At 39.3% G+C, this 25,146-nt stretch overlaps 1 protein-coding gene across 5 annotated transcripts; it reads right to left on the bottom strand.

The window, feature by feature from the left end:
• On the bottom strand, window positions 1-16,017 carry BZW1 (basic leucine zipper and W2 domains 1). Of its 5 annotated transcripts, none has more exons than XM_058709806.1 (12): window positions 15,752-16,017; window positions 14,467-14,540; window positions 12,537-12,713; window positions 10,455-10,549; window positions 9,435-9,500; window positions 8,654-8,789; window positions 7,874-7,983; window positions 7,559-7,729; window positions 6,935-7,081; window positions 6,437-6,575; window positions 4,921-5,043; window positions 1-4,497 (listed from the first exon to the last, which is right to left on the bottom strand). In XM_058709806.1, the coding sequence occupies exons 2-12, from the start codon at window positions 14,528-14,530 to the stop codon at window positions 4,466-4,468; spliced, it is 1,260 nt and encodes a 419-aa protein (XP_058565789.1). In that variant the 5' UTR covers window positions 14,531-14,540; window positions 15,752-16,017; the 3' UTR covers window positions 1-4,465. The 5 variants fall into 5 exon arrangements, with proteins under 5 accessions (XP_058565789.1, XP_058565785.1, XP_058565775.1 ...); XM_058709802.1 differs by having other exon boundaries at window positions 15,715-16,017; XM_058709792.1 differs by having other exon boundaries at window positions 15,748-16,016.
• Between the last annotated feature and the right edge of the window lie 9,129 nt (window positions 16,018-25,146).

The raw sequence follows: 25,146 nt of genomic DNA on the forward strand, positions 1-25,146 counted from the left end.
TTAACAAGGAATCTCATGAAATTTTATTCAACTTCAAGGGTACAGACAAGAAGCCAATTTCACAGTTAACACAAATAATGCAGCAATGGAATTACTGGTTTGGATGGCTGGACTGGAGGTGGTCCAACAACTATCTGTAGTATCAGCTATCCAGTTTTCTCCGCTCTTCAACTGTTTGCCATGCCGGGGTCCGTTACTCCTAACTAGAATGGAAATGAGGTGTATTTACAGAGGAAATATTCTTAAGATGCCAGAGAACACAAAACAGATTTTTGAAGTAATAGAGGCTGCAGTCTGTAATGGGTCACACAATAGGTTTACCTCTAAGTCAAGTGTTTAAGCACAGCCTTCGAAATTTTAACTAAAAAAGAAAAAAAAAAAGGTTTAAACTTTTTTCCCTTCAGTATTGTAAAATGGTCACACAGACCGGAAACTCCTGAAATGGAACAGCTCAACTGTATCTGATAACTTTGTAACATCCCAAATTCACTGTATACACTTAATTCACAGTTCTCAAGCCTGCACTAATACAACCATAAACATTCTGATCATAGTTTGAACAAGGTCTTGGTCCCTCTAGACAGTCTACAAAACAAAGGACTTGGCAGATTTTTTACTAGTGTTTCCTCTAGGGCACTACAAACAGTTGAACTTTTAATTTATATAAGGTTTTTAAAAGTTACTAAATTGACAGTGACTGAGTGCATCTGTAAAGTATCCTCATCCTTTTTTCAATTATTGGGAGAGAGGAGACTATAATTCTAAAGAAAAAAATATAAATGCATGGAAATCAAAAAGGTTGGCTTTGATATGGCTGCTAATTGCCCAGTTAAAACAGGGGAGGGAAAGTAGGGAAGGAAAGGGGGTTGGGAAACCTTTCTGATCCACACCAAGTTTCGTAATTATGTATAACTGTATGGGTAAGACTGGGTTTAGGTCAGGGGTGCCTGGGTGGCCCAGTTGGTCAAGAGGCTGACTCTTCATTTTTCGGGTCAGGTCATGATCTCACGGTTTGTGAGATTGAACCCCACGTCAGGCTCAATGCGTGGACAATGTGGAGCCTGCTTGAGATCCTCTCCCTCTCTCAAAATAAATAAAAATACAACATTAAAAAAAAAAAGATTGGGTTTAGCTCATATCCACTGCAATTCGTTTTTAAAAGTACTTATCACATCTACTAGAGTCCACCTAAATAAAGCCCACTGAACAACCTATTATTTAATTATATTTTAAACCTTTAGGCCTCAGTAAGCTGGTAAACAGAAACACTTTATATCAATACTAAAGGACTACTTACTACTTTACATAAAGAAATCATAGCAAGGCAGTTTACCAGAACTCTCACAAATGCTTTACCTATTTCACATGGCACCTGTAAATAGCATCTGAGGAAAATTTTTACAAAGGTCATTCAGTAGTCCAAGTAATACTGCACACTAAAATTTTGGCATCTGTTACACTTAAAGCCAACCAACAGTTCTGTCATTTCCTGAATCTCCTGTAGTTTCATCAGTAAAATTTCAATACCATTATCTAAGCGTTATGCCTAGCAACTTTAATTATAAACTGCTACACAGGGTTTTAATTGATTTTTATAGATTAGAATTCCAAATGATTCTACTTATGATACAGTTACAATCAACAATCTGTTAAAATCTTCAAAACCAATGGGAAATGATTAAAATACTGCCTCAGGATATGGATATACATAAAGATATATCTGCCAATGAAAATGTTTATCTTCAGGTCCCCTCCCCTTTAAAAAGATACATTAGGTCACAATAGGGGTGATACCACCCGAGAAGTGCTCCCCCCCCAATCACCCTTATTCTTTTTCATGTACAACACAGATACATCTCTTAGTCACACGCATTTCCTCTCCCCACCATCACTATGCTATGTCAAAATTTCCTGTGGCATTTTTGTATTTGGAGTTTTCGTAAGAACAAACAAATATCTCTAGGACAATACTCCCAGAATAATTAAGAAACTTAGGATCAGCTCTAAGCATATTTAATTATGGCACTTAAAAGACGACTTATCCTTGGAAACTGACACCAAGTTAGGAAAATCAGCTAACATTATCCAATTATAATTACAAGTACAATTTTAACATCTAGATTAAGCAGTAAATATTTGAGGCCATAGGTGGGCGTTGGCAGCCAAGTTCCAAAATTCCACTTATAATTCAAAATGAAATCTGTAGTCTTTAGGAAGCATTCCCTTTCTTTATAGTATCACAGGTGACTTATCCATTTACTGTAACATTGTAGTAAGTAAATACTACTTTGTCATTATGAAGAAAAAAACTATGATCAGACAAAGATCATAATGTAGTTCTGGAAGACTACACACTCTTTCACTATACACAGTATATAATAAAATAGGGTACACTTTGTACGACAGTAACATGCAATGGTTTGGCTATAGAAATATTAATGTAGTTTCCGCTACACTGGAATTCTGTGTGGGTGTTATAGTTAGGGAATCATAGGATGAAAAGGACGATTATTAAATGCTTGCACAGTAGAGACGTTGTCTGAACGCATAACGTACAGCTATTCCTAGGTATAAACATGGAATACACCAAAAAAAAAAAAAACCAACAAAAAACTAAAGAAGACTGACCTATAACCTAGGCGTAAGGATGGACTTTATTATTTTTGAAAAAAAGTCTTTTGAGGACTACAAATTACAAAGTAAAAGCAGATCACTATGTAGAAACCTAGTGAATACATTTTGCCTGTGCATTAAAACTGTCAAAGTTATTCCTTTAACAATTTCACCCCATTCATAATGGTATCAGTTATGTTCTTCATAAGGTCACTACACCTTTACTTCAAATTATATTACACATATTCCCTCAAGATGAACTTTTAAACACCGAATTCTTGGCTCCTAAGAACGGCACCTTTGAAAGGGGCAATTTCCATTCAGTGTGGTGGCATCATTCTAAGTTGGTTTCTTTTCCCAACAAAAAAAAAACCTTTTCAAAATGTTCACTTTATTAATATGAAGTCTCTCCACCAAAGTGGTGGTCATTTTTTGTTTTCTAATGACTATATATATATATATATATATATGTTATATATACATATATATAACATATATATATAATGTTATATATATATATAACATATATATAATATATATACGGGTAGCAGCAAGAAAAGAAAGATGGAAATTAAAAGGCAGCCACTGAAATAAATGGATCACTTGTATATAAGAGATATTTGGCTCATGGCAATTTAAAAAGATGGAAACTAGGGTATTGTTAATAGCCAGATGCTTGAGTTATTTAAAAGGATGTCAAGAGAATGAAGTTGATCCAACATGATCAAGTGGGAATGTATCATTGCACTTCATTCTTTACAACAAATACTCTAAGGCAAGAGGAAATGAGTTACATTTAGAGTCTCAGAACATGCTGACCACTTAATATTTAACAACTTCCTGGGATTTGATAGTCACTTCCTTTACTCATACTATTTTTATTTTTTTAAAAAAGTAATCTCTGCACCCAATGTGAGGCTCGAATCCATGGTGAGATTAAGATTCACATGCTCTCTTCTAACTGAGCCAGGCAGGCACGCACACTATTTTATGAGTCCCTTTCCTTTCAATCTAAGTGCATGACAAGCGTAAAATACTTTAAATGACAAGATTTTTCTAAGGTACATTTGAAAATGGCTGTATGAAAAGAATATCCATTGGTTTTGCCTGGAAAGATACAAACTGAATGCAAAAGTTTTTAATGAGAACAAGCTCAACTTTCTTCTTCCCACCACCTCTGTCATACACAATTTCCCAAACAACTCACTTTCAAGCTTGTTCTCCATGGCTTTACTAAAGAATAAAAACCATAGAGCAAACAATTGAGCTCAAGGACATCCAGGGTTAAAAATGCAAGAAAATACCAACATGCAAGCAACGGTCCAAATACTCAAGATTCATGTTAATGAATTCAATTACTGTATATGAGATTTTCATTGATGAGCAGGGCTTTGGGCATACTAAATTATCACACAAATCATTGCCTTTTGAGACTTTGGATACTTTTACAGTTTAATTTGCAAACAGAATTTTTATAACAAATTATTTTTAACCAAATCATATCTTGAAAACTGTTTATATAGAAAACCCAGGGAATAAAGTGAACTGTTCATTGTGGAAGGCCTTAAATTACATTATTACAGTAGAAAATACAGGAGGTAGAAGATAACTGAAAAGACTAATGCAACATTAGATTCAAATCTATAGCTCCTGTAGCTACTTAAAACATGGTTTTAGAAACTAAACCCAACATTTCCAGTAACCATAGAAACATTTAAAATAAAATTTGCCATGAAAGCCCTTATATCATGCTTGATATAGGGAGGTAGGAAGATGTAAGAACCAGGACACATGAGACATGACATTTTATCTACAACTCCTGTTTGCTTTACTGAGGGTGTAGTTTCAAAATTCAGTCACCTTCTTCAGCTTCAGACTCAGATTCTAGAAAAGGGGAAAAGATGCAGTCAAGCATTATACAATAAAAGAAAACAAAAGTCCCCATTTATAACTTTGAAGATTTTTAATATAATTAAGATATATTATTAATAATCCCCCACTTATGAGGATATTCACAAGCCTTCATTTATACATCTCAAAATTCATGAATATTAAAGCCTCAATCTTTTCAATTTTCCTCCTCAGAATGTCTAATGGCCAAGCCATCAAAATACTTCAATATTTAAAGTCAAGCTCTCCCTACCTGCCTTAAAGTAAATGAGTATTTGCAGATCTGTCAGAAATGAATGAAAGTCTATATTCAAGGTACAGAATGGTATATGAATAAAAAAAGGTGGCATATACAATGGCCACATTAAAATTAGTTCTCCAGCTTACCAAACAAACTGCACCAAGTAAAAGACTTACCTTCTTCGGCATTTTTGAGCCACTCTACAAACTTTTTCATTTGCTCAAGGAAGACACTTTTCCCCTTTGCAACATGAGCATCTTTATACCACTTCAGAATGGGCTCTTCACTCAGGACTTCAGCTAGAAAGAGAGTCATCATTACATCTGGGAGTTTTTCAGGCAGAGTCAGATGCCACGTAAGGTACAGATGTGTGCATGGTAAAAAATAGCCTACTGAAGTCAAGTAAAAACAATAATTGTATTCAAAACACTCAACTGGTTTCTTCAATTTTTAAAGAAAAATAGAAAAGATAAAATGAGAAACCTACATAAAGAAATGTTTTGTCAACTTCTTGCCAACATAGGAACCTACAGCTAGGAAAAACACTCACTAAACCAGTGACTTTCTCAACTGAAGGTAACTTGACACACCCCATCCCCGTGCTGGGACATCTGACAATGTTTAGAGACATTCTTGATTGTTACACTGAGGAGAAATGCTACTCAATACTCTATAAGGCACAGGATTGTTACGAACAAGAGTTAAATGGCACAAAATATCTGGAATACCAAGGTTGAGAAACCTTATGATTAAGTAATCAGTGATACTTGATCAATAATTCATTAAACTCAGCAGGTTAAGCATCTGACTCTTGGTTTCGGCTCAGGTCATGATCTCATAGGTTCTGAGCTTAAGCTGATAGCGTGGAGCCTGCTTGGGATCCTCCCAGCTTGCGTGTGCACACTCTCCCCCTTCAAAAAAAAAAAAACAAAAACAAAAAAAAAAAAACAAAAAAAAACACACCAAAACCCAAAAAACAAAAAAACAGGGGTGCCTGGGTGGCTCAGTCTGTTAAGTGTCCAACTTTGGCTCAGGTCATGACTTCAGTTTCTGAGTTCAAGCTGTGCATTTGGCTCACTGCTTTCAGCACAGAATCCACTTCAGATCCTCTGTTCCTCTATCTCTGCCTCTTGCCCACTCACGAGCATGCTCTCAAAAACAGATGTTTAAAAACACCCAAACATTATTAACAACGATAGTAATCTACATATATTGCAATGGGCTCTCTCCCAACAAAGTCCTTATCTTTATTAACCACTTTAGATCAGTTTTCTGAAATAGGGATCACAGAAAAGGGAATAATAACTGAAACAGAAGGTTTTACCAGAGCATTTTGAACTGATCTTGAAGGACAAGATGGCTAACGGGGTAGAGTGAAGAAGGGAAGTCAACTTGTCATGGGCCAAAGACTACAGAGATGTGAAGAGTGTGTCTGGGGAAGAGAACTGGTAGAGAACAGGAGACAAAGTTTGAGGCCACACCAAGAAGGTTTTAGATTTTAACTTATTAATAAGGTTTAAAGATGTTTGGATATTAATACACTAAAAAGCACCCAATTCAATTAGAGACAATTCAGTCCTATGATTAGAGTAAAATATTTTATGGAGCTAATGTTCAGACTCACTGAAATTATTAGAGGAGTATTTTAGGATTTTTATTAAATGTATTCACAAAATCCAAAATTTAAATTACCTTTATAAAAAAGCACCACTATTTTCTGGAAGGCTTTCATGAAATGAATGTTGTCATAGCAATACTCCTGAATCTTCAGTAACAGAGTCAGCTCAGACTGACCTTGAGTAGTAAAGGCAGCAAGTAGAGGGCTGTATTGCTTTTAAAGGGAAAAGAGAAAAAAATGTAGTCACTTCTTATAATGACCAGCCATTTCAAAATTCCTAAAATACAGAACATAACAGATCTTTCAAAATCACTGTAAATTATATTCTATGTAATGGAAACTTAAATTAAGCAGAAGGCTCTCTAAGCAACTAAGCCAACCAAGCAATACTGTCTGCACCAGGGATTCCAGACAACTGTCAATACAGTATTAGTATTTTAGAGAATAAATAAGGAATGCTCATATTTTCCAATACTCCCTCAAAAGCAAACAACAAATTTCAGGCCAATGCTATTTTTAAACATGTATTTGTTTTTAAACCGTGAGCCAAAGAAAGGTGAAGTCAGACTTACCTTCAAGTGCTTGATGGCTTGCTCCGCTACAAGCTCCTCCTTTTTGTTCCATTCCACAGTGCTCATTACGCTGGACCAGACTATTCCAATGACAACGGGTTCTGGGATGTTGTTTTTTTTCATCTCCTCCTTGACATACAAAATTATCTGCAAAAAGAATCCCAATTTAGTAAATCAGTTTTGATATGTATACTCTACACATCAATCTTAGACCTTTTACAAAAACATAAAAACACAACTGGCAATGGAACCACACGTATACCACATATAATCAGAGAACTTTTAGAACTGGAAGAGATGGACCTCTAGTCCAAGCCTTAATTTACACACAGGCAAACCAGTTGGAAAAGGATGGAGATGGAAACATAAAATCTATTCACTGGCTTGAACCCTACAAAATCCCCAAGCCCTATAATTTCTGGGCACTAGTAAAGCATTAAATGTGAAGAAGGCTAATGAAAAGCCCCAGCACATAATTCAACAGCTACTAATTAAAACTCACTCTGGTGAAATACCTTAAAGCTTCTCAAGTGAATAAAAAATCATAGAGATGGCTTATTTTTTCTAAAATTTTATTTAAGTTCTAGTTAGTTCGTAAAGATGGTTTAAGCAAAAATATCTTACATCCTTAAATGGATCACCACGGGACATCTGTTCTTGAAGTTCTTTCTGGAGTTCCTTTCGAGCTCCTATGGTTTGTTGATTCCGAACATATTCTGAAAGTTCTTTCAAGCCTGCCTCAGTAAAATACTTCGTGAAGTGTTCAACACTTTGTTTATTGGCAGGAAAAAGTTCCTGAAAGGAGAATTTAATCTGGTCAAGTGGTCTTTAAATAGTATCAGTAAAAAACCACTTCTTTTCACAGATTAGAAATGAGAAAGTTCCCTTGTCACACTTTAAGTGTTGGCAAGAATGGGAAGAATGAAAAAAGTTACAAACCATCAGTCTGTTATCCATGCTGACTTTCCGAAGACTTGCAGCTACTGCATTGATGTCCTTTTCATTTATCCATGATTTAAAGAGCTTTACAGCAAAAGCTGCTGAAACCCCTGTAGAACAAAAGAGCTTACTTAGCAGAAACAAGTGGATTTCAACCATTCTATCTCCCCATTTCAACCACAGACTTACTCCCTTTATCCCCCAAACTTCCCTCTGCCACTAAGCTGCTTACCATTTCACTCCAATTTCTCTATTGTCTCATTTGCTAGTTAGGTACTTTTAGTTATTAAACTGCTTTCTAATGTGTAAAATGAGTGTAACAGTTCTTACACTTGACAGGGCTGTTGTGGGAAATAGGGCACATTAAACACTCAGAAGTCTAGTTTTAAAAAAGTTTTGTTTTTATTTTAACAGAATTATTTAACTATGAAAATTACATCAGGCAACTTATTTTCTTTTTGGCTTGACATTCTCCCTAAAGCCACTTTCTCTGACTTTCCCAAGTCTCCCAATTGGAATTAAGCTTTCTGGGTTTCCCTGACATTTCTCTTTTTAAGTTATAACCACATGTGCTATATACCTAAAGATAGCCAAAGGTATATATTAAATATCTAATGAGTTTTATTTTATGAAATTTAAAGATAGTTAAAAAACTAAGACTATTACACAAATCAAATCTATGTAAGTTATATCCTAGTTTTTATATCAGTACATCTTTCATGCTCTTTGGTATCGTGAGGATACACAACTAAAGACAATTCTTTACTAAAGGCTGATTACCTTCTTTAACCAAATTCTCATTATAAAGGCTATTAAGAATGGATGCATTAAGTGTTCCATTAGCCAGAAGAACACCAGTCAACATAGCCAGCTTGTTCCTCTCCGACTCTGAAAAACCCTTTAAGAACAGCAGCAGCTATAAAAGTAAATAGTTAAAGGTTAAAAGAGCAACTGTATTATATAAAGAGACATAGTAAAGCAACCTGTACTGATTAAAAGTGTGGGCTCTGGGGTCTAACCATCCAAGTTTTAGTCTTAGTTATAGTAACACTAGCTGAGTGATCCTGAGCAAGTTACTTATCCTCTGTGCCTCAGTTTCCTCACATATATGTATGTGGATAATAAAACTTGCCTCACAGGGTTTCTGTATTACATGAGTTAATAATTAGAACAGGTTGAAACCTGATGTTACTATTAACATTACTACATTTTTTCATTTACCTATATATAGACTATCTAAGACTTCAATAGCAAGTATGCTAAATTTCTTTCTCAATCTGCTTAACTCTGATCTTACTGTATCTTTTGAACAAACCCCATTTTGGTCTTTAGTTTTTTGCCACTTGTTTGGACACAAAGCTAGGAAACACTGTGTAGCAAATTAAACTAAATGATACACCCCCGTAGCAAATTAAACTAAATGATACACCCCCAAATCACATTTCAATGACAGTCTACCTAAACACCTAAAATCCTCTCAAATCTGTGGCAAAATTAAGATTTAATGTTCCCCTCTTTGACCCCAACCTTCTGAATCCACAAAGCATACTGTTGTTCATACCTTTTTTACCTCATCTTCAAAACCTTTCTCCAGGTATTTGTAGCGCCTGATTAACTTGTTAAAAACCTACGAAGAACAGTAACAGAATTTAATAACTTGATATCTACAGATGCCAGATTCCTAAAAGATCTGAGTATCTCACAGTATCTTTAGAGCAGCAAAGAAGGGAAACTTCCACTGGATATAAGAATTTACAAGCTATTTAAAAAGCCCGCTTGGGAAGAATCTGTCAGCTCTCAAAACTTACAATATAACACTTTAATAGCCACCCATGATAGATTTTTATTGCCAGATATTAAAGCAAGGACTATTTATTGCTTAAATACAAGTCATTTACCCATCTGTAGGATTATTAACAGAATAAGATCAGAGAATACAGTTCTACTTTCCCAAAGACAGGTAACAAATTTCTAGGTTAGGAGCACTTGAATTCTTTGCTTACAATAACACAAACTATGTATGAAACCTTTGAATGAAATTTTGATTGGTAAGCTAATCTGCCTATTAACTCATTCATCTTTAAAAAGTTACAGGCAGGGCGCCTGGGTGGCTCAGTCGGTTAAGCGTCCAACTTAACTGTGAGGTCATGATCTCACAGTTCGTGGGTTCGAGCCCCGCATCGGGCTCTGTGCTGACAGCTCAGAGCCTGGAGCCTGGTTCGGATTCTGTGTCTCCCTCTCTCTCTGCCCTCCCCTGCTCATGCTCTGTCTCTCTCTGTCTCAAAAAAAAAATAAACATTAATTGAATGAAATGACAAGGAAATGATTTTCCTTTTCAGTTTGAGGGTTTTCCTTAAAAATGGATTAATTCCAAAGGGACAAACAGGAAAATAATTCAATCTTTTCTACTTTGTTTTCCTCAACACATTTGAAATTTCTAGTTCGTTAATATTACACCAAAAAGTATCTCTAAATCTTCAGTTCAGATTCCTTCAACTTTCTATTTGCAACCTCTTAAAAGCAGACTACTCCTATTCAGACGGAGAATAGCTAACTGAAATAAATATATAGTTTCATTTACCTGAGCAAATGCTTGCATGGTTTCTAGGTCTTCTTGTGCTGCGAACACACAGACATCTGTACGCATCATGTCATCTGCCAGTGTACCACCTGGGGCTAAGGTATATTTTACAAAAAATTTGCAGTGACCTTCATTTAAAATTAGTAATTATTTCAATCTTACTTTCTAGAAGGATTCTCATTATAAAATAAAATGATACAAATTCTAAAAGATGATCTGAGAGCAAAGTCACTATCTCAAAAGCAACATGGTTGGTTGGTGAACAAAGTGAAACAACTTGAGAGAATAACCCCCTTCGGCAACCCAGTTAAACTCACTGCATTAACCATTCAACAGTACCAAATGTGTCACTCAAGTGGAGATGTTTTAAGTTGTTTTTGATAACATAACTTTCCATACAGAAAACAACCCTTCAAGCTTCCTAAGAGGCTGGGCCATAAAAAGTTACAAGTTAGTCTTTACCTTTCATATACATTTATAAGTATTTATGGATAAAGTGAGTCTGATATACACTTTGAAATATGGGGTAGGGGGATGAAGTCAGGGGGAACACAGCCAGACTAAGACTGTTAACAATTAAGTAGGGTAACAGCCAAGAAGTTCATTTTACTATTCTCTTTAGGATATATTTGAAAATTTCCTTAGTAAAGGTTTAAAAAAGGATTTTAAAAGCAGATTTAGGGTTAGTACTGTAAATAGAAAATAGGTATTTCTTACTACAAACTGCTAATATAATGGAATATATTAGAACATATGAACGTTAAGTTCCTCGGTTCCACCACTGAGTAATTATTTGACTGCATGTAAGTTACTGAAGCCTTTTAAGCCTCCATTCTGCAGGCTTACAAATAAGAGTTCTGATTCTATCAGCTTGGCCCTGAGGATCAGTATCATATCACTGTGAAAACATTTTGAAATGTCTTAAAGAGCTGTGGAAATGAAATTATCACCATCATTTGAAGATATTTAACTAAATGGCACATTCTTTTAAGACATCCTGAGCTGGTGAGGGTGGAGGTGGAAGTTAGAGCAGTGCTGTGCAACAGAAACATAATGTGAGCCACATGATGTAATTTTATATCTTCTAGTAACTTCATTAAAAATATTAAAAACAGGGGCACCTGGGTGGCTCAGTTAAGTGCCCAACTTTTGATTCCGGCTCAGGTCATGATCTTGCAGTTTTAAGAACCCCATGTGTGTCAGGGCTCTCCGCTGGGCGTGGAGCCTACTTAAGAGTTCCTCCGAGGGTGCCTAGGGTGGCTCAGTCAGTTAAGCGTCCAACTCTTGATTTTGGCTCAGGTCATGATCTCACACTTCATGAGTTTGAGCCCCACACTGGGTTCTGTGCAGAGCCTGCTTGGGATTCTCTCACTCTGTGCCCCCCCCCCCCCAAAGATAAATAAACATTAAGAAAACCTGTAAACTGTCTTAGTTATTCCTTATAAAAAAATGAGTTTCTCTGCCCCTCTCCCTGGCTCAGGCTCTTTCTCTCCCCACCCCCCCAAAAAAGGGTGCAATTTTAATATACTCTAATCCAACATATCAAAAATATTGATTCTAACATTTCAGTATTCAAAATATTATTGACATGTCTTACATTCTTTTTTATATCAAGTCTTTAAAATTCAACGTATATTTGACACTTATAGGACATCTCAATTTATATTAGCCAAACTCTAAGTGATTGTGGCTAATGTACTGAAGAATGTAGGATTAGTCCTCAGGCACACAGAAGTAGTATTTCATAAGACTACATAAGAGGCTAAGATTTCTCCATTAATGGAGAGTGTTCAAACACAGTTTGGAAAAATTACTGATTGGGGATGTAGTAGGGATGTACATATCAGAAAAGTCATCTCCAAATGTTATGATTTTCTAACAGATTTCAACTATAAAGCTAGACAGAGCAAGATAATTTGCTAAACTACTATGACCTGGGGGCGGGGGGAATGGAAAAATCCTAAGAAAGTAAAAAAGCCAAAAACAAAGCCACCCTAATTTGACAGGTTTGTCAAACAGTCCATGTTCTGGATTCCACATAATCTCTATACATCACATTTCCCACAAAACCCAGACACTTACCCAGCATTCCGCCAGCCACCAGAATGTCAAAGAGTGTTTCTGCATATCGGCGGTAATCAAGTTTTGCTCCAGAAGCATCAAGAAACTTTGCTACTGCTTCCAAATCAGTACCAGTTTCAGTTAAGCCTTGAATAATACAGTCTTGAAACTGAGTAGGGTCAAACCTCTCTTTTTCATCTGGGGGGAAAACCCCACAACATTTAGTTTTAAAAGGCTTACCAAAATGCCATGAAACCACCACCTTATGAAAGTGTAACTACTGAATAAGTTAACCACATGTATCACAATCTCATTTATTTCAACACCTGAAAAAAACAAAACACAAAGCTTACCCAAGACCTGCAATGCAAGCAGACACAATAAAAGACTACACATATCCTCTGCAAATGCAAGGCATGACTGCCTAGTCACAAGAATTGTGTGGCTTTTCTCCTACTATTTTTTTCACACAAGTCTCATAAATGAGGAGTTAAATGAGCTAGTGTGTTCCTACTGCCAGGAGGCAATTTCTACTCCAAATGCTCTCCTATTGCCTCTGGGCTCTTCTGAAATTTAGGACATCCTCTAAACTTCAGGTAAATTTTATTCTTGAGTGAAATTCTGTCTAAATGCTGGAGCTCTTGATTCTTTTCTTTAAATGCCCATAACACTTTATGTTTGTATGTTTGTTTTAAATCATTCATTTGGTACTTAACAGTGCCTTAGGGACATACCCAGCCTTTGCTGACTTCCCTATCTAGGTTAGATGCTACCGTAATTTTCACACAGCCCTAGAGTGACCAACTCCTCCCTGTCTGCCCAAGACTTTGTGTTAGCACTGAAAAGCCTAGGTCCTGTCTTCAGTCCCAGGCAAACTGGGATGATTGTTCATGCTACCCAGGACCCCACCATGAGGAACTAGGAGGGCATGAGTTATCTCAATGTGGAACTGGGGAAGTGACACCTCTTCCTGATGCTAATAACAATAAAATGACTTGGTATCACCACATCCTCAAGGGGATACAGGCTTTTCCCTATTACTGCTGAATTGCTCAGTTTCCAACTCTTCTTCCTCCTCTTGAGAAAATTTATTTAGCAGGTGAAATCTAAAGAAATCTGAAAAGACTAGAATCAAATCACTGTTTAGTCTCCCCACTACAAGAGGACAGTCTATGATCAGGGATTACAAAAGATTATGTAATATATATCTCAAAGTGTCTGTTACCCAGGGTAGAAAAAAACAATTTATAACCAGTAGCTGACCCAGTTCTATTTCCTCAAAATCTCCTGTAAAATAAGGTCAATATGGCTTTTGAACAATAACACTGAAAAATCCTGGTGAAAGTATTAAGCCCAATACAAAATATATGAGACCACACCCCACTTAACTTTGTATCACTAATAAGTGCTTTGCTACAGAATATTCACCTAACTACCCACTAATAGAAGCAGTTAACAGAATTCTAGTACTTGTCTGTGAGAAGTATTTAATTTCAAAAGACATGACAGTGTGAACTCTGTTCCATAATTAGCTTCCATGTGTAAAGTCTGGTTTTTCTCTCAGAAATCTTCACAAAGTTTGGGAAAAATCAGCAATTGCATTAGGAGCTCCCTTTCATAAATTAACTTTTCCCCTCAAGCAAGTCTGCTTAAATAAAATTTAGCTAGTGAAAATGCACTCCATACTTAAAAAAAAAAAAAGGTACTTTATCCTCACAATAAAAAGACCAGTCACTAACCTTAGAGATATATATGTTGTTACTAAAAACTAAAGGCTTAGAAAAGCAGTAAAAATATTAAGGGTATATCTGAAATGGCAGTCAACTAGAAATTCAAGTTCCTTTCTGATATTTTCGCTCAAAAGATTTACTATTAAGCAATTGCCTGGCAGAAAAACCAAGATATCAAAGTTATTCTGGAAGTTTGGAGAGAGACTTTAAAACATATTTACCTCTTTTTCTGGTTTTAAAACGCTGGCCTGATAGCGTTGGCTTTTGCTGCTTTTGATTATTCATAAAAGACACCCTAAGAAAAGGAAAATAAAGCCTTAAAAATATCAGTGCCATAACATTTTGTTCTAAAAACAAAGCATCAAACCTTGGTGTAGTCACAATATAAATCAAATATAACACTTTCAGCCTGGCAGTACCTGGGGCAGACACCAAGAATTAATGTAACTTCAAATCCTGCATTTCTCCCTACAAGAAACTCTGAAGATGTACGGTGAAGTACACTTTTAAAAGACTTTATAGCAGCACCATAGTGACTAGGGGCAAATCACCCATCATAAACATAATTGTTTGGTTTCCTCCTCGTTCCTCTTTGAATTCGCCTGCATATTCCACTACTTCTAAGCACCACATAAGTCTAAGCGAGATTGCCATCATTGCCGCGAGGTATCCAAACCGTGTACGTCAATTTTCAGACACCGTCAAAGGGTGAATCCTTTCTACAGTGGGCCTATGAGCAGCACCACCCTATGAAGTTGTGCCCGTGACTGCAGCGGCCGCTTGCACCACTCCAGCCTGCAAAATGAACTGAGAGCCGGCCTAGCCTCCTTTGCCCCGTACCCTGCAATCCAAGTCTCCTCCCCGAGCACGTGTCTCCTATCCACACCCTTCCTGTGTCTGCCGCTCGAACGAGATAACCCACCCCCCACCCAGAACCCCTCGGCCCCTGCGGGGCGCCGCAGGGGCGAGCTCTCGGCCCGCAGCCCCTTCTCCACTGACCCCGTCGCCGGTGGTGGCGGCCGCCGCAACGAGCGGACCACAGGCGCCGAGGCGCTTCGCGCCGGGGGCCCCGCCGCCCCGTACATCCGCCCGCCCTCCAGCGAAAGCAGCGGTGGTGGAGGCGGCCGCAGAGGTGGTGGCTGCTCCCCCGCCCCTCCCGCCAGAACCCCCCACGCGTACATCACCCAACAGAGGCCGCAGCGGCTTTGTTACCCAGGCCAGGCAAGGCCGCTGCGGGGGGGGGTGGGGGGTCCCTCGGTCTCTGGCGCCGCAGCGCACCCCCGGGCCCCCACGTCCCGGTCCGGGCCGCAGACCCTCGACCTCCCTGCTGAGGTGGCGGCAGTGGACCTCCAATCCAGGCCCCGGATCCCGCCTGGCCTCAGGCGGCGGCTCAGACCCATACAAGCCGGGCCACACCAGACCTGCCGGCCCCCACCCCCCTGCCCTGTCTGGCGACTGAGGGCCACAACCTCGTCCCGGGACAGGCGAGCGTCGCGCCTCACCGACTTTAAGGCGAAGAGAAAAGAGCCAGAAATCCCCGATGTGGCGGCAACAGCGGCGGTGTCTCCTCTGCGACCGGAACTAACGCGAGGAGGAGGGAAGAGGTGTCACCCCCGCCCCGGCCGGCCTCCTATCGCGAGATTTCTTCCTCAAGCGTCCTCCCAGCGTCTCCCTTAGACGAGGCCTTGAGCCTCCGCCTTTTCCATTCCTTGGGATTCGGGGTGGGAAAGTAGGAAAGGACAGGGAGAAGGGTTTTTAAGTCTTCTTTGTTTCTTTACTGGGTTCAAGGTTTTGCGGAAACTTATCCTATCCTAGCCTGTCTTTCTTCCCTCTCTGCCCCTTGCCGCCTCGTAGCACACGGAGGGGTTAGAAGAACAAATACCCCGCCCCCCATCCCCGCCAATCCTGAAGAATTTGGATACGGCAGCCCGGAGTCCCTCCCAGCAGACCCCCGCCCCCCCCCCCCCCCGCCGGAAGTCGAAGCCTGAGGACTTGGTGCACTCGGGCCCTTTCTAGGGCGGTGGCTGAGTTTGGCCAAGGGTCCTTAGCTGACCTCCGCTCCCGTTGGGGTTGGTAGAACTCGCTCAGGCTAGTCCGAAGCGAGGCGACTTTGCTTTGAGGTGCCGCTGGGTGGCTGGGGTTGTGCACTGCCTCTCTTAGGAGGTTGGGAGATCCAGATGGAAGGTTCAGAAGAAAATTCTGCCCTCCAACTGTGGCCGCTACTCCTTGCAGCGGTCTTTTGTCGTTTTCTCCTGAGTGTGGTCCTTGCGGGGACCTGGAGAGCCTCAGAATTCCTTGGAGGACTTTTAAAAACACAGATTGCTGGGTCTAACCCGCACAATTATGTAGATCTGTTGTAGGACTCAAAAATGTGCTTTTCTAACAAGTTCCCTCTGATGCTGATGATGCTGGTTTAGGGACTACACTTTTGAGAACTACTGAATTAGAGGATGTATCATCAGAGAGCTGAGGGACAAGGTAACGCGTGTGAAAAGCACTGTGGGCATTAAAACTGCAGAGATGCACAATGTCTCCAAGATCTAGCCTCATGTTTTTATTCCGTTTGTATCTTAGTTTGTTTTCCTCTCCATTGTTATTATCCTCCTACCAAAAAATCCCACCCAAACCCTAAAAACAGGGTCTGTTGCTACAGTCATCTTCCCTGCGCTCTGCTTCTCTCCCTTATCAAACATTTTTGGTAAATCAGTTTATATTAGTTGATTTATTTAACTGTCTGACCTCTGCTGCCTTCCCCTCTCAACATCGTGGACAATTACTTTCTCAGAGTTCTTCCTCAGAATTATTGCCAAATCCAGTGATCCTCATTTTCCTTTCCTCCTCTGAGCATTTAGAACATTACCCATCTCCTTAAAAACTTCGTTCCAAGTATCCTGGTTACCCCCCTGGATAGTCCGTTGCAATTGCTGTTCCTCTTTTCTGTGCTCATTCCTTTTATCTTATTCCACTTTGCTTTCTTACCTTATACATTCCTAGGGATTTAACTTTGATTTTTTTATTTTTTAAATTAAAAAAAAAAAAAGTTTGTTTTTGAGAGAGAGCATGCATGAGCAGGGGAGGGGCAGAGAGAGAGGGAGACAGAATCCAAAGCAGGCTACAGGCTCCTAGCTGTCTGCACAGAGCCCAACACGGCGCTGGAACCTACCAACAGTGAGATCATGACCTGAGCTGGTCAGACACTTAACTGACTAAGCTACCCAGGTGCCCCTGGATTTAACTTAAAAAAAATTTTTTTTAAATGTTTATTTTGGAGACAGAGACAGAGCATGAACAGGGGAGGGGCAGAGAGAGGGAGACACAGAATCTGAAACAGGATCCAGGCTGTGAGCTATCAGCGCAGAGCCTGACGCGGGGCTCGAACCCACGAACTGTGAGTTCATGACTTGAACCGAAGTCAGACGCTTAACCAACTGAGCCACCCAGGTGCCCCGGAGTTAACTTTTAAAAGAGTGCCAAATGCTATTGAATCATTACATATTTGTCAAGGCTCTCTATCCTTCTAGGCTGAGGGAATGGCAGTGGGAAGGTCCTGAGGTAGGAAAAACCTGACCTGTTGGAGGAACTGAAAGGGGCTAGTGTGACTGGATCTTGGTGGGAGATGGGAGGACTACGGGGAGCGCAGAGAAGTGGGAAGAGTCAGATTCCTCAGTGTAAGCCTTTTCCCCAAGGCCTATCTGGTAGCTCCACTAAATGCCAAACTAAACACTCTTTGTACCCTTACCCCTAAACTGTTTTTCTCACTTCTGAAGTTCTGTTAAAGGCACACTGTTTTACTAATAAGAATAGCTACTGTTATGTGGCAGATATATGTGTCATGTATTCTTCTAAGCACTCCACCTTATTTAATCCTCAAAACTACCCTATGATTGGGGCACCTGGGTGGCTCAGTCAATTAAGCATCTGACTTCGGCGCAGGTCATGGTCTCTTGGTTCATGAGTTTGAGCCCCGCATCAGGCTCTGTGCTGACAGCTCAGAGCCTGGAGCCTACTTTAGATTCTGTGTCTCCTTCTCTCTCTGCCCCTCCCCTGCTCATGCTCTGTCTCTCTTTCAGAAAAATAAATAAACATTAAAAAAAAAAAAAAACCTACCCTATGATCTAGACTCCATCATTAGCCCCATTTAATAGATGGGAAGACTGAGGCATAGAGAGGTCAAGTAACTTACCCAAGGTCATATAACTAGTAAATGGAAGAGCTTAATTTGAACCCAGACATTCTGGCTGCACTGCTATAGCATTACTGTCTTGCCACCAAGATCTTATTTATCCATTCAACAAATAGTTGCTGAACTAAAGACCAGTAGAGACACAGAGGTAACAAGTTAGACCTCTGACCTCACAAAGCTTGTCTTCTATATTTGTCACATTTCTCAACTCAATCATCTTTTTCCAGTAATATCTTCATTTAGGCCTCTATTACCTCTAAGTAACTGGGACTTTTGCAATAACTTCCTAACTGTGCTATCCCTTTCTCCACCCTTCTAGAATAATCTTCCCAGATGCCGCCTGAATCATATCTCTTCACTGTTTACATGCTGTGGTTTGTACTCCAGATCACCCAGGAATAGTTCTGACCAATGTTTCTCACCTTTACTTCCCATCACACTGGTGGTTCTTAACCTGTAATTGCCATCCATCGTGGGGTGTAGCAAGCATTTTTGACTAAAAACTATATTAAATTTAGCAAGTGATTTCCTTTAAAAAGTAAAGCAGATGGAAGATTATCTATTATAAGATCATTCTCACTCATTTGCATGCTGATATATGTTCCTGGAAGTGAGAGAGGGAGGGGGTCATTTGGAATTGTATATGGCAGGCAGCCTAATTTACCTATGCCCTTGGGAAATGTTTATAAACTGTATCTCGAGCAGAAAAGTTTCCAAACACCTGAACTCTATGCTTTAATCAGACTGAGATGTCCTTTCCTCATTCTTTACTGTCAAAATCCCATTTATTATTTCAAGGCTTATCTCAAATACTACCCTTCCCTTAAGCCTTTCTTAATCACTGCAGCTGATGTAAACATATTCCTTTTCTGAACTTTGCACTTTGTGCTTTCTGATATTCAATCTACTTTTGTATTTGCAGTTGTCTTTTATTCTATACTGAAATTCTTTATGGCAATGGCAATTTCTTACTCATTTTAGTAGCGCCTCACTGTATAGCAAGCATCATGCTTTAGTAAGTATGGGATGGGTTTGATATAGCTAGTACTTCTCATGGAGGAGACCTGATCATGGAGGAGAAAGAAGGGTGAGAAGGAATTTCAAGCTGGTTTTCTTTTAGGGATGCTGAAATACAGACATTTATTTTTATTTTTTAAAATGTTTATTTATTTTTGAGAGAGAGAGAGAGAGAGAGTGTGTGTGTGTGTGTGTGTGTGTGTGTGTGTGTGTGTGTGCAAGTGGGGGAGGGACAGGGAGAGACGGGGACAGATGATCTGAAGTGGGCCCTGTGCTGAGAGCAGAAAGCCTGATGTGGGGCTTGGACCCACGAACTGTGAGATTATGACCTGAGCCAAAATTGGAGCCTCAACTCAACCGACTGAGCCACCCAAGTGCCCTAGAGTATAGATATTTAAAGGAGAATCTAGTCCCTGGGTGTTTTTGAGATTTCACATGAGTCACTTAACCTCTCTGTAAAATGTGAGTACTGATGCTTTACATGATAAAGACCCTTCGAATGCTCATAACTGGGGTTCCATATCTTTTAGTAGATTTGTTATTTGTCCTTAAACTGAATGTAGTTCCTAACAATGTACTGCATGCCTACTCGATAAATGCTGTACTACTGTAAAAATTTAAGGAGCTTAAAGTGTTAAGTTTAAGGAGCTTAAGGTTAATGAGCTCAAGGAGAGGAGGGATAAATCAGATCTTTGAGGAAATGCCTCATAAGACAAGGCCCAAGTCTGCCTTAAATTGCCTTTTGTTTTGTTAGTGCTGTGCAGGACTTTGTTATTCAGACTTTCTGTGCTCAGTTAAGAATCTTGTAATGGCTAACCTTGCAAACTCCAGCATGTCAATAACAAAGTTTTGGGTAAAATGTCAGCAACATTCAGGACAATGTCTTACGATAGAAGTATTTTGGAACTTTTTTTCATCATTATTAGGCCAAATTCGGTTCCCTACTTACCCCCTTTCTCCTTTCCTTCCTTCTTTCCTTCCTTCCTTCCTTCCTTCCTTCCTTCCTTCCTTCCTTCCTTCCTTCCTTCCTTCTTTATTCCATTTCCTTCCTTCCTTCCTTCCTTCCTTCCTTCCTTCCTTCCTTCCTTCCTTCCTTCCTTCCTTCCTTCCTTCCTTCCTCTCTCTCTGTCCCTTCCTCTCTTCCTTCCTTCGTTTCTTTCAGCTCCATGCCCAACATGGGGCTCAAACTCAGGACCAAGAGTCACACACCCTACTGACTGAACCAGCCCGGCATCCTTGGGTTCCCTACTTTATAATTTTTTTAATTTATATTATTATTTTTAATGTTTATTTATTTTTGAGAGAGGGAGAGAGAGAGGGAGACAGAGCGTAAGCCGGGGGAGGGCAGAGAGAGAGGGAGACACAGAATCTGAAGCAGGCTCCAGGCTCTGAGCCCGACGTGGGGCTTGAACTCATGAACCACAAGATCATGACCTGAGCCAAAGTTGGACACTTAACCAGCTACCCAGGCACCCCCCTGGGTTCCCTACTTTATTTTATTTTTTTCAATATATGAAATTTATTGTCAAATTGGTTTCCATACAACAGCCGGTGCTCATCCCAAAAGGTGCCCTCCTCAATACCCATCACTCACCCTCCCCTCCCTCCCACCCCCCATCAACCCTCAGTTTGTTCTCAGTTTTTAAGAGTCTCTTATGCTTTGGCTCTCTCCCACTGTAACCTCTTTTTTTTTTTTTCCTTCCCCTCCCCCATGGGTTTCTGTTAAGTTTCTCAGGATCCACATAAGAGTGAAAACATATGGTATCTGTCTTTCTCTGTATGGCTTATTTCATTTAACATCACACTCTCCAGTTCCATCCACGTTGCTACAAAGGGCCACATTTTGTTCTTTCTCATTGCCCTGTAGTACTCCATTGTTTATATAAACCACAATTTCTTTATCCATTCTTCAGTTGATGGACATTTAGGCTCTTTCCAAAATTTGGCTATTGTTGAGAGTGCTGCTATAAACATTGGGGTACAAGTGCCCCTATGCATCGGTACTCCTGTATCCCTTGGATAAATTCCTAGCAGTGCTATTGCTGGGTCATAGGGTAGGTCTATTTTTAATTTTCTGAGGAACCTCCACACTGCTTTCCAGAGTGGCTGCACCAATTTGCATTCCCACCAACAGTGCAAGAGGGTTCCCATTTCTCCACATCCTCTCCAGCATCTATAGTCTCCTGATTTGTTCATTTTGGCCACTCTGACTGGCGTGAGGTGATATCTGAGTGTGGTTTTGATTTGTATTTCCCTGATGAGGAGTGACGTTGAGCATCTTTTCATGTGACTGTTGGCCCTCTGGATGTCTTCTTTAGAGAAGTGTCTATTCATGTTTTCTGCCCATTTCTTCACTGGGTTATTTGTTTTTCGGGTGTGGAGTTTGGTGAGCTCTTTATAGATTTTGGATACTAGCCCTTTGTCCGATATGTCATTTGCAAATATCTTTTCCCATTCCGTTGGTTGCCTTTTAGTTTTGTTGGTTGTTTCCTTTGCTGTGCAGAAGCTTTTTATCTTCATAAGGTCTCAGTAATTCATTTTTGCTTTTACTTCCCTTGCCTTTGGGGATGTGTCAAGTAAGAGATTGCTACGGCTGAGGTCAGAGAGGTCTTTTCCTGCTTTCTCCTCTAAGGTTTTGATGGTTTCCTGTCTCACATTCAGGTCCTTTATCCATTTTGAGTTTATTTTTGTGAATGGTGTGAGAAAGTGGTCTAGTTTCAACTTCCTGCATGTTGCTGTCCAGTTCTCCCAGCACCATTTGTTAAAGAGACTCTCTTTTTTCCATTGGATGTTCTTTCCTGCTTTGTCAAAGATTAGTTGGCCATACGTTTGTGGGTCTAGTTCTGGGGTTTCTATTCTATTCCATTGGTCTCTGTGTCTGTTTTTGTGCCAAAACATCTTTTTTTAAAAAGTAATCTCTACAAGCCCAATGTGGGGCTTGAACTCACAACCTCAAGATCAAGAGTTGTATGCTCTACCGATTGAGCCAGTCAGGTATCCCTCTTTTATGCCATTTCTTTCATTTGCCGCATAGAATGATTTCATTAGTTATTTGACTATAAATAGTATTTACTATTATTTACTATTAATAATATTTGTTATGATCAAGATTATGAAAAATAAAAAAATAAGCATTAGTAATTACCTATTTTAATAAAATTTGGTAAATAAGCTACTCTTTTATTTTTTAAATGTTTATTTATTTTTGAGAGACAGTGCACACAAATGGGGGAGGGGCAAAGAGAGAGGGAGGCAGACGGTCCAAAGCAGGCTCTGCTATCTGTGCAGAGCCTGACACAGGGTTTGAACCCATGGACTGTAAGATCATGACCTGAGCCAAAGTCAGATGCTTAACCAACTGAGCCACCAAAGCACCCCAGTAAGTAAGTTATTCTTTTAAGACACTTATTTCTTCCCTTGAAACAGACATCTCTTATTTAGATTTTTGAGGCTTAGGCATTCAAGAAACCTGGCATTCATTCTCTTTCTCTCCACATAGGAATGATGGTAGGTTAAGGTGAAAACTCTTTGCTCCTGTAAAGTGCTTATTCAGAAAATAGTTTGAGGTAACTTGCCAAGTAAGTAATATTTTGGATGAGCATAATTGCTGCATTTTAAGTTATGTAACATTCAAGGCATTTATTTAAAGAAAAGCAAACAAGGTTAACTATGATGGCATATGGTATAACCGTTAGTTACAGGATTATTTAGGAAAGGCTGTTTATTGCTTATCAAGTCTTATCTCTTAATGTATTAAAATTCATTTAAAGAACAAGAAATCTTACTGATGACCCAGATCTAAATGTGCCTGTGTTAGAAAATTATCTCGAATGTATGTTGAACTATTGCCTGGCATATTTAGATGGCCATCTTTCTTTGCTCTCTTTATAAACCCAAATTTCACATTTTAGGGTCAGTGTGTGATATAAAGTTATTAGCCTAAAATGAGAAAGCAACTAAACTAAATAGAACTTAGCTGCTGCTTTATTATTATTGTTGTTAGTAGTGGTAGCAGCAGCAGTTGTAGTAATAACTACTGCTGATAATTAGTAGTAATAGAATGGTCTTTATAGGCCTTCATTTAGAGAGGATGTTATTGTTTACAAAATATTTTCACATGGATTTCAGAATTCTTCATAGAAACTTTGTGGGTAAGTAGGGCTGTTTTACTTTCAAAGTAAGCTAAATATATTTGATGGTGATCATTCTTCCAAAAGAAGGCCATGGACTACTTATTTAGGAAATCTAATGCCAATTTATCTGATGAGAAAAGTACAACCCTTTTACTCATCATGCATTTCCAATTCTACTCTTAAAATGTTGTATTAAAACTGTCTTGGAGGATTTCCTAGGTCTTTCTGGGACAAAAATAATTTTCTTTTAAAACATAGGTTTATTTTTCAGAACCTAACTAGTACAGGTGGTGGTAGCCTTAGAAGGCTTTATACAATTAGGCTTGCCCACAACAGAGGTTTTCAGCTTTTGGTGAATCATTATAGGAAGTGCTAAAACGAAATTCTGCATCAATTCTCTACACCTGTTACTTTGAATGTAAGTCACATTTTAATATACACAGATTCCATGAAGAGTTTTTAGAACCCAGGTAAAAAGTGGTATGAAATAACATTAAGAACTTTGGTGTTTTATGACATTTTGAGAATCACTTTCCTAGAAAGAACAACATATATGCAACAGATTTGTCTCTCAGAAATGGCATTTGCTGAGAACAGTTAGGAAGGTCTCTGCTCTTCTTTGGCAGAAAAGAGGTAAAAAAGTGAAATGCTCTAGGACCTTCACTTTTATTTTCTACAACATGTATCTACTAAATACCTACTATGTGCCTGGTGTCAATGGCGGTCAGAAGACAATGAATTATGGTTCTTATCATGTGCCCTGTCCAATGATGGACACAGATGATAATGACAAGTACAGTACAGTTGTGAAGGTATAAATGGAGAGGTTTGCACTAGAGGCCATTAGGAGGTGGATGAGGCAGTGGGCAAATCCACAGGGCTGGGAAGAAAGGGGTTTCCAAAGGATTCTGAATAGGAGATCTCCAAAGTGGGTCTTGAAGGAAGAGAAGAGGTTGGTCAGATGGAGAAGTAGGGGCAAGAAGCAGCATGTGGAAAGGCCAGAAAAGTGATGATGGCTGCCAAATTCTAAGAGCAGGGAGCAGCTTGGTGTGTGTTGCATAAGAGTGTGTGTGTATATGCATGTGTGTGTTGGGGAAGGGATGGCAGAGATGAAGGGGGCGTTTGGTCTTAATCTATGTTGTTTTCTGTGTAGTGATTTACTTTACAATACTTTAGATATTTAGTAAAAACGATATGATATATTTAAGCATATTTAACTATTATCTATGCCCTAGATGTAGTCAGTTTGCACCCTTTTTTAAATGTTTATTTATTTTTGAAAGAGAGAGAGACAGTGTGAGCAGGGGAGGGCAGAGAAAGAGGGAGACACAGAATCTGAAGCAGGCTCCAGGTTCTGAGCTGTCAGCACAGAGCCCAATGCAGCTCAAAGCCATGGACTGCAAGATCATGACTTGAGTCAAAGTCAGACACTTAAATGACTGAGCCACCCAGGTGCCCCAACTTTACATTTGAAGAATCCAAATCATGAATCTGAACTTCAAAATTGGTTCCATAAGCATTTCAAATAATTTTCTAAAACTTCATCATAAGGTTTTGTTAACTGGTAT

Source organism: Neofelis nebulosa, chromosome 2 (assembly GCF_028018385.1).
Source record: "Neofelis nebulosa isolate mNeoNeb1 chromosome 2, mNeoNeb1.pri, whole genome shotgun sequence".
Classification (NCBI taxonomy): Eukaryota; Metazoa; Chordata; class Mammalia; order Carnivora; family Felidae; genus Neofelis; species Neofelis nebulosa.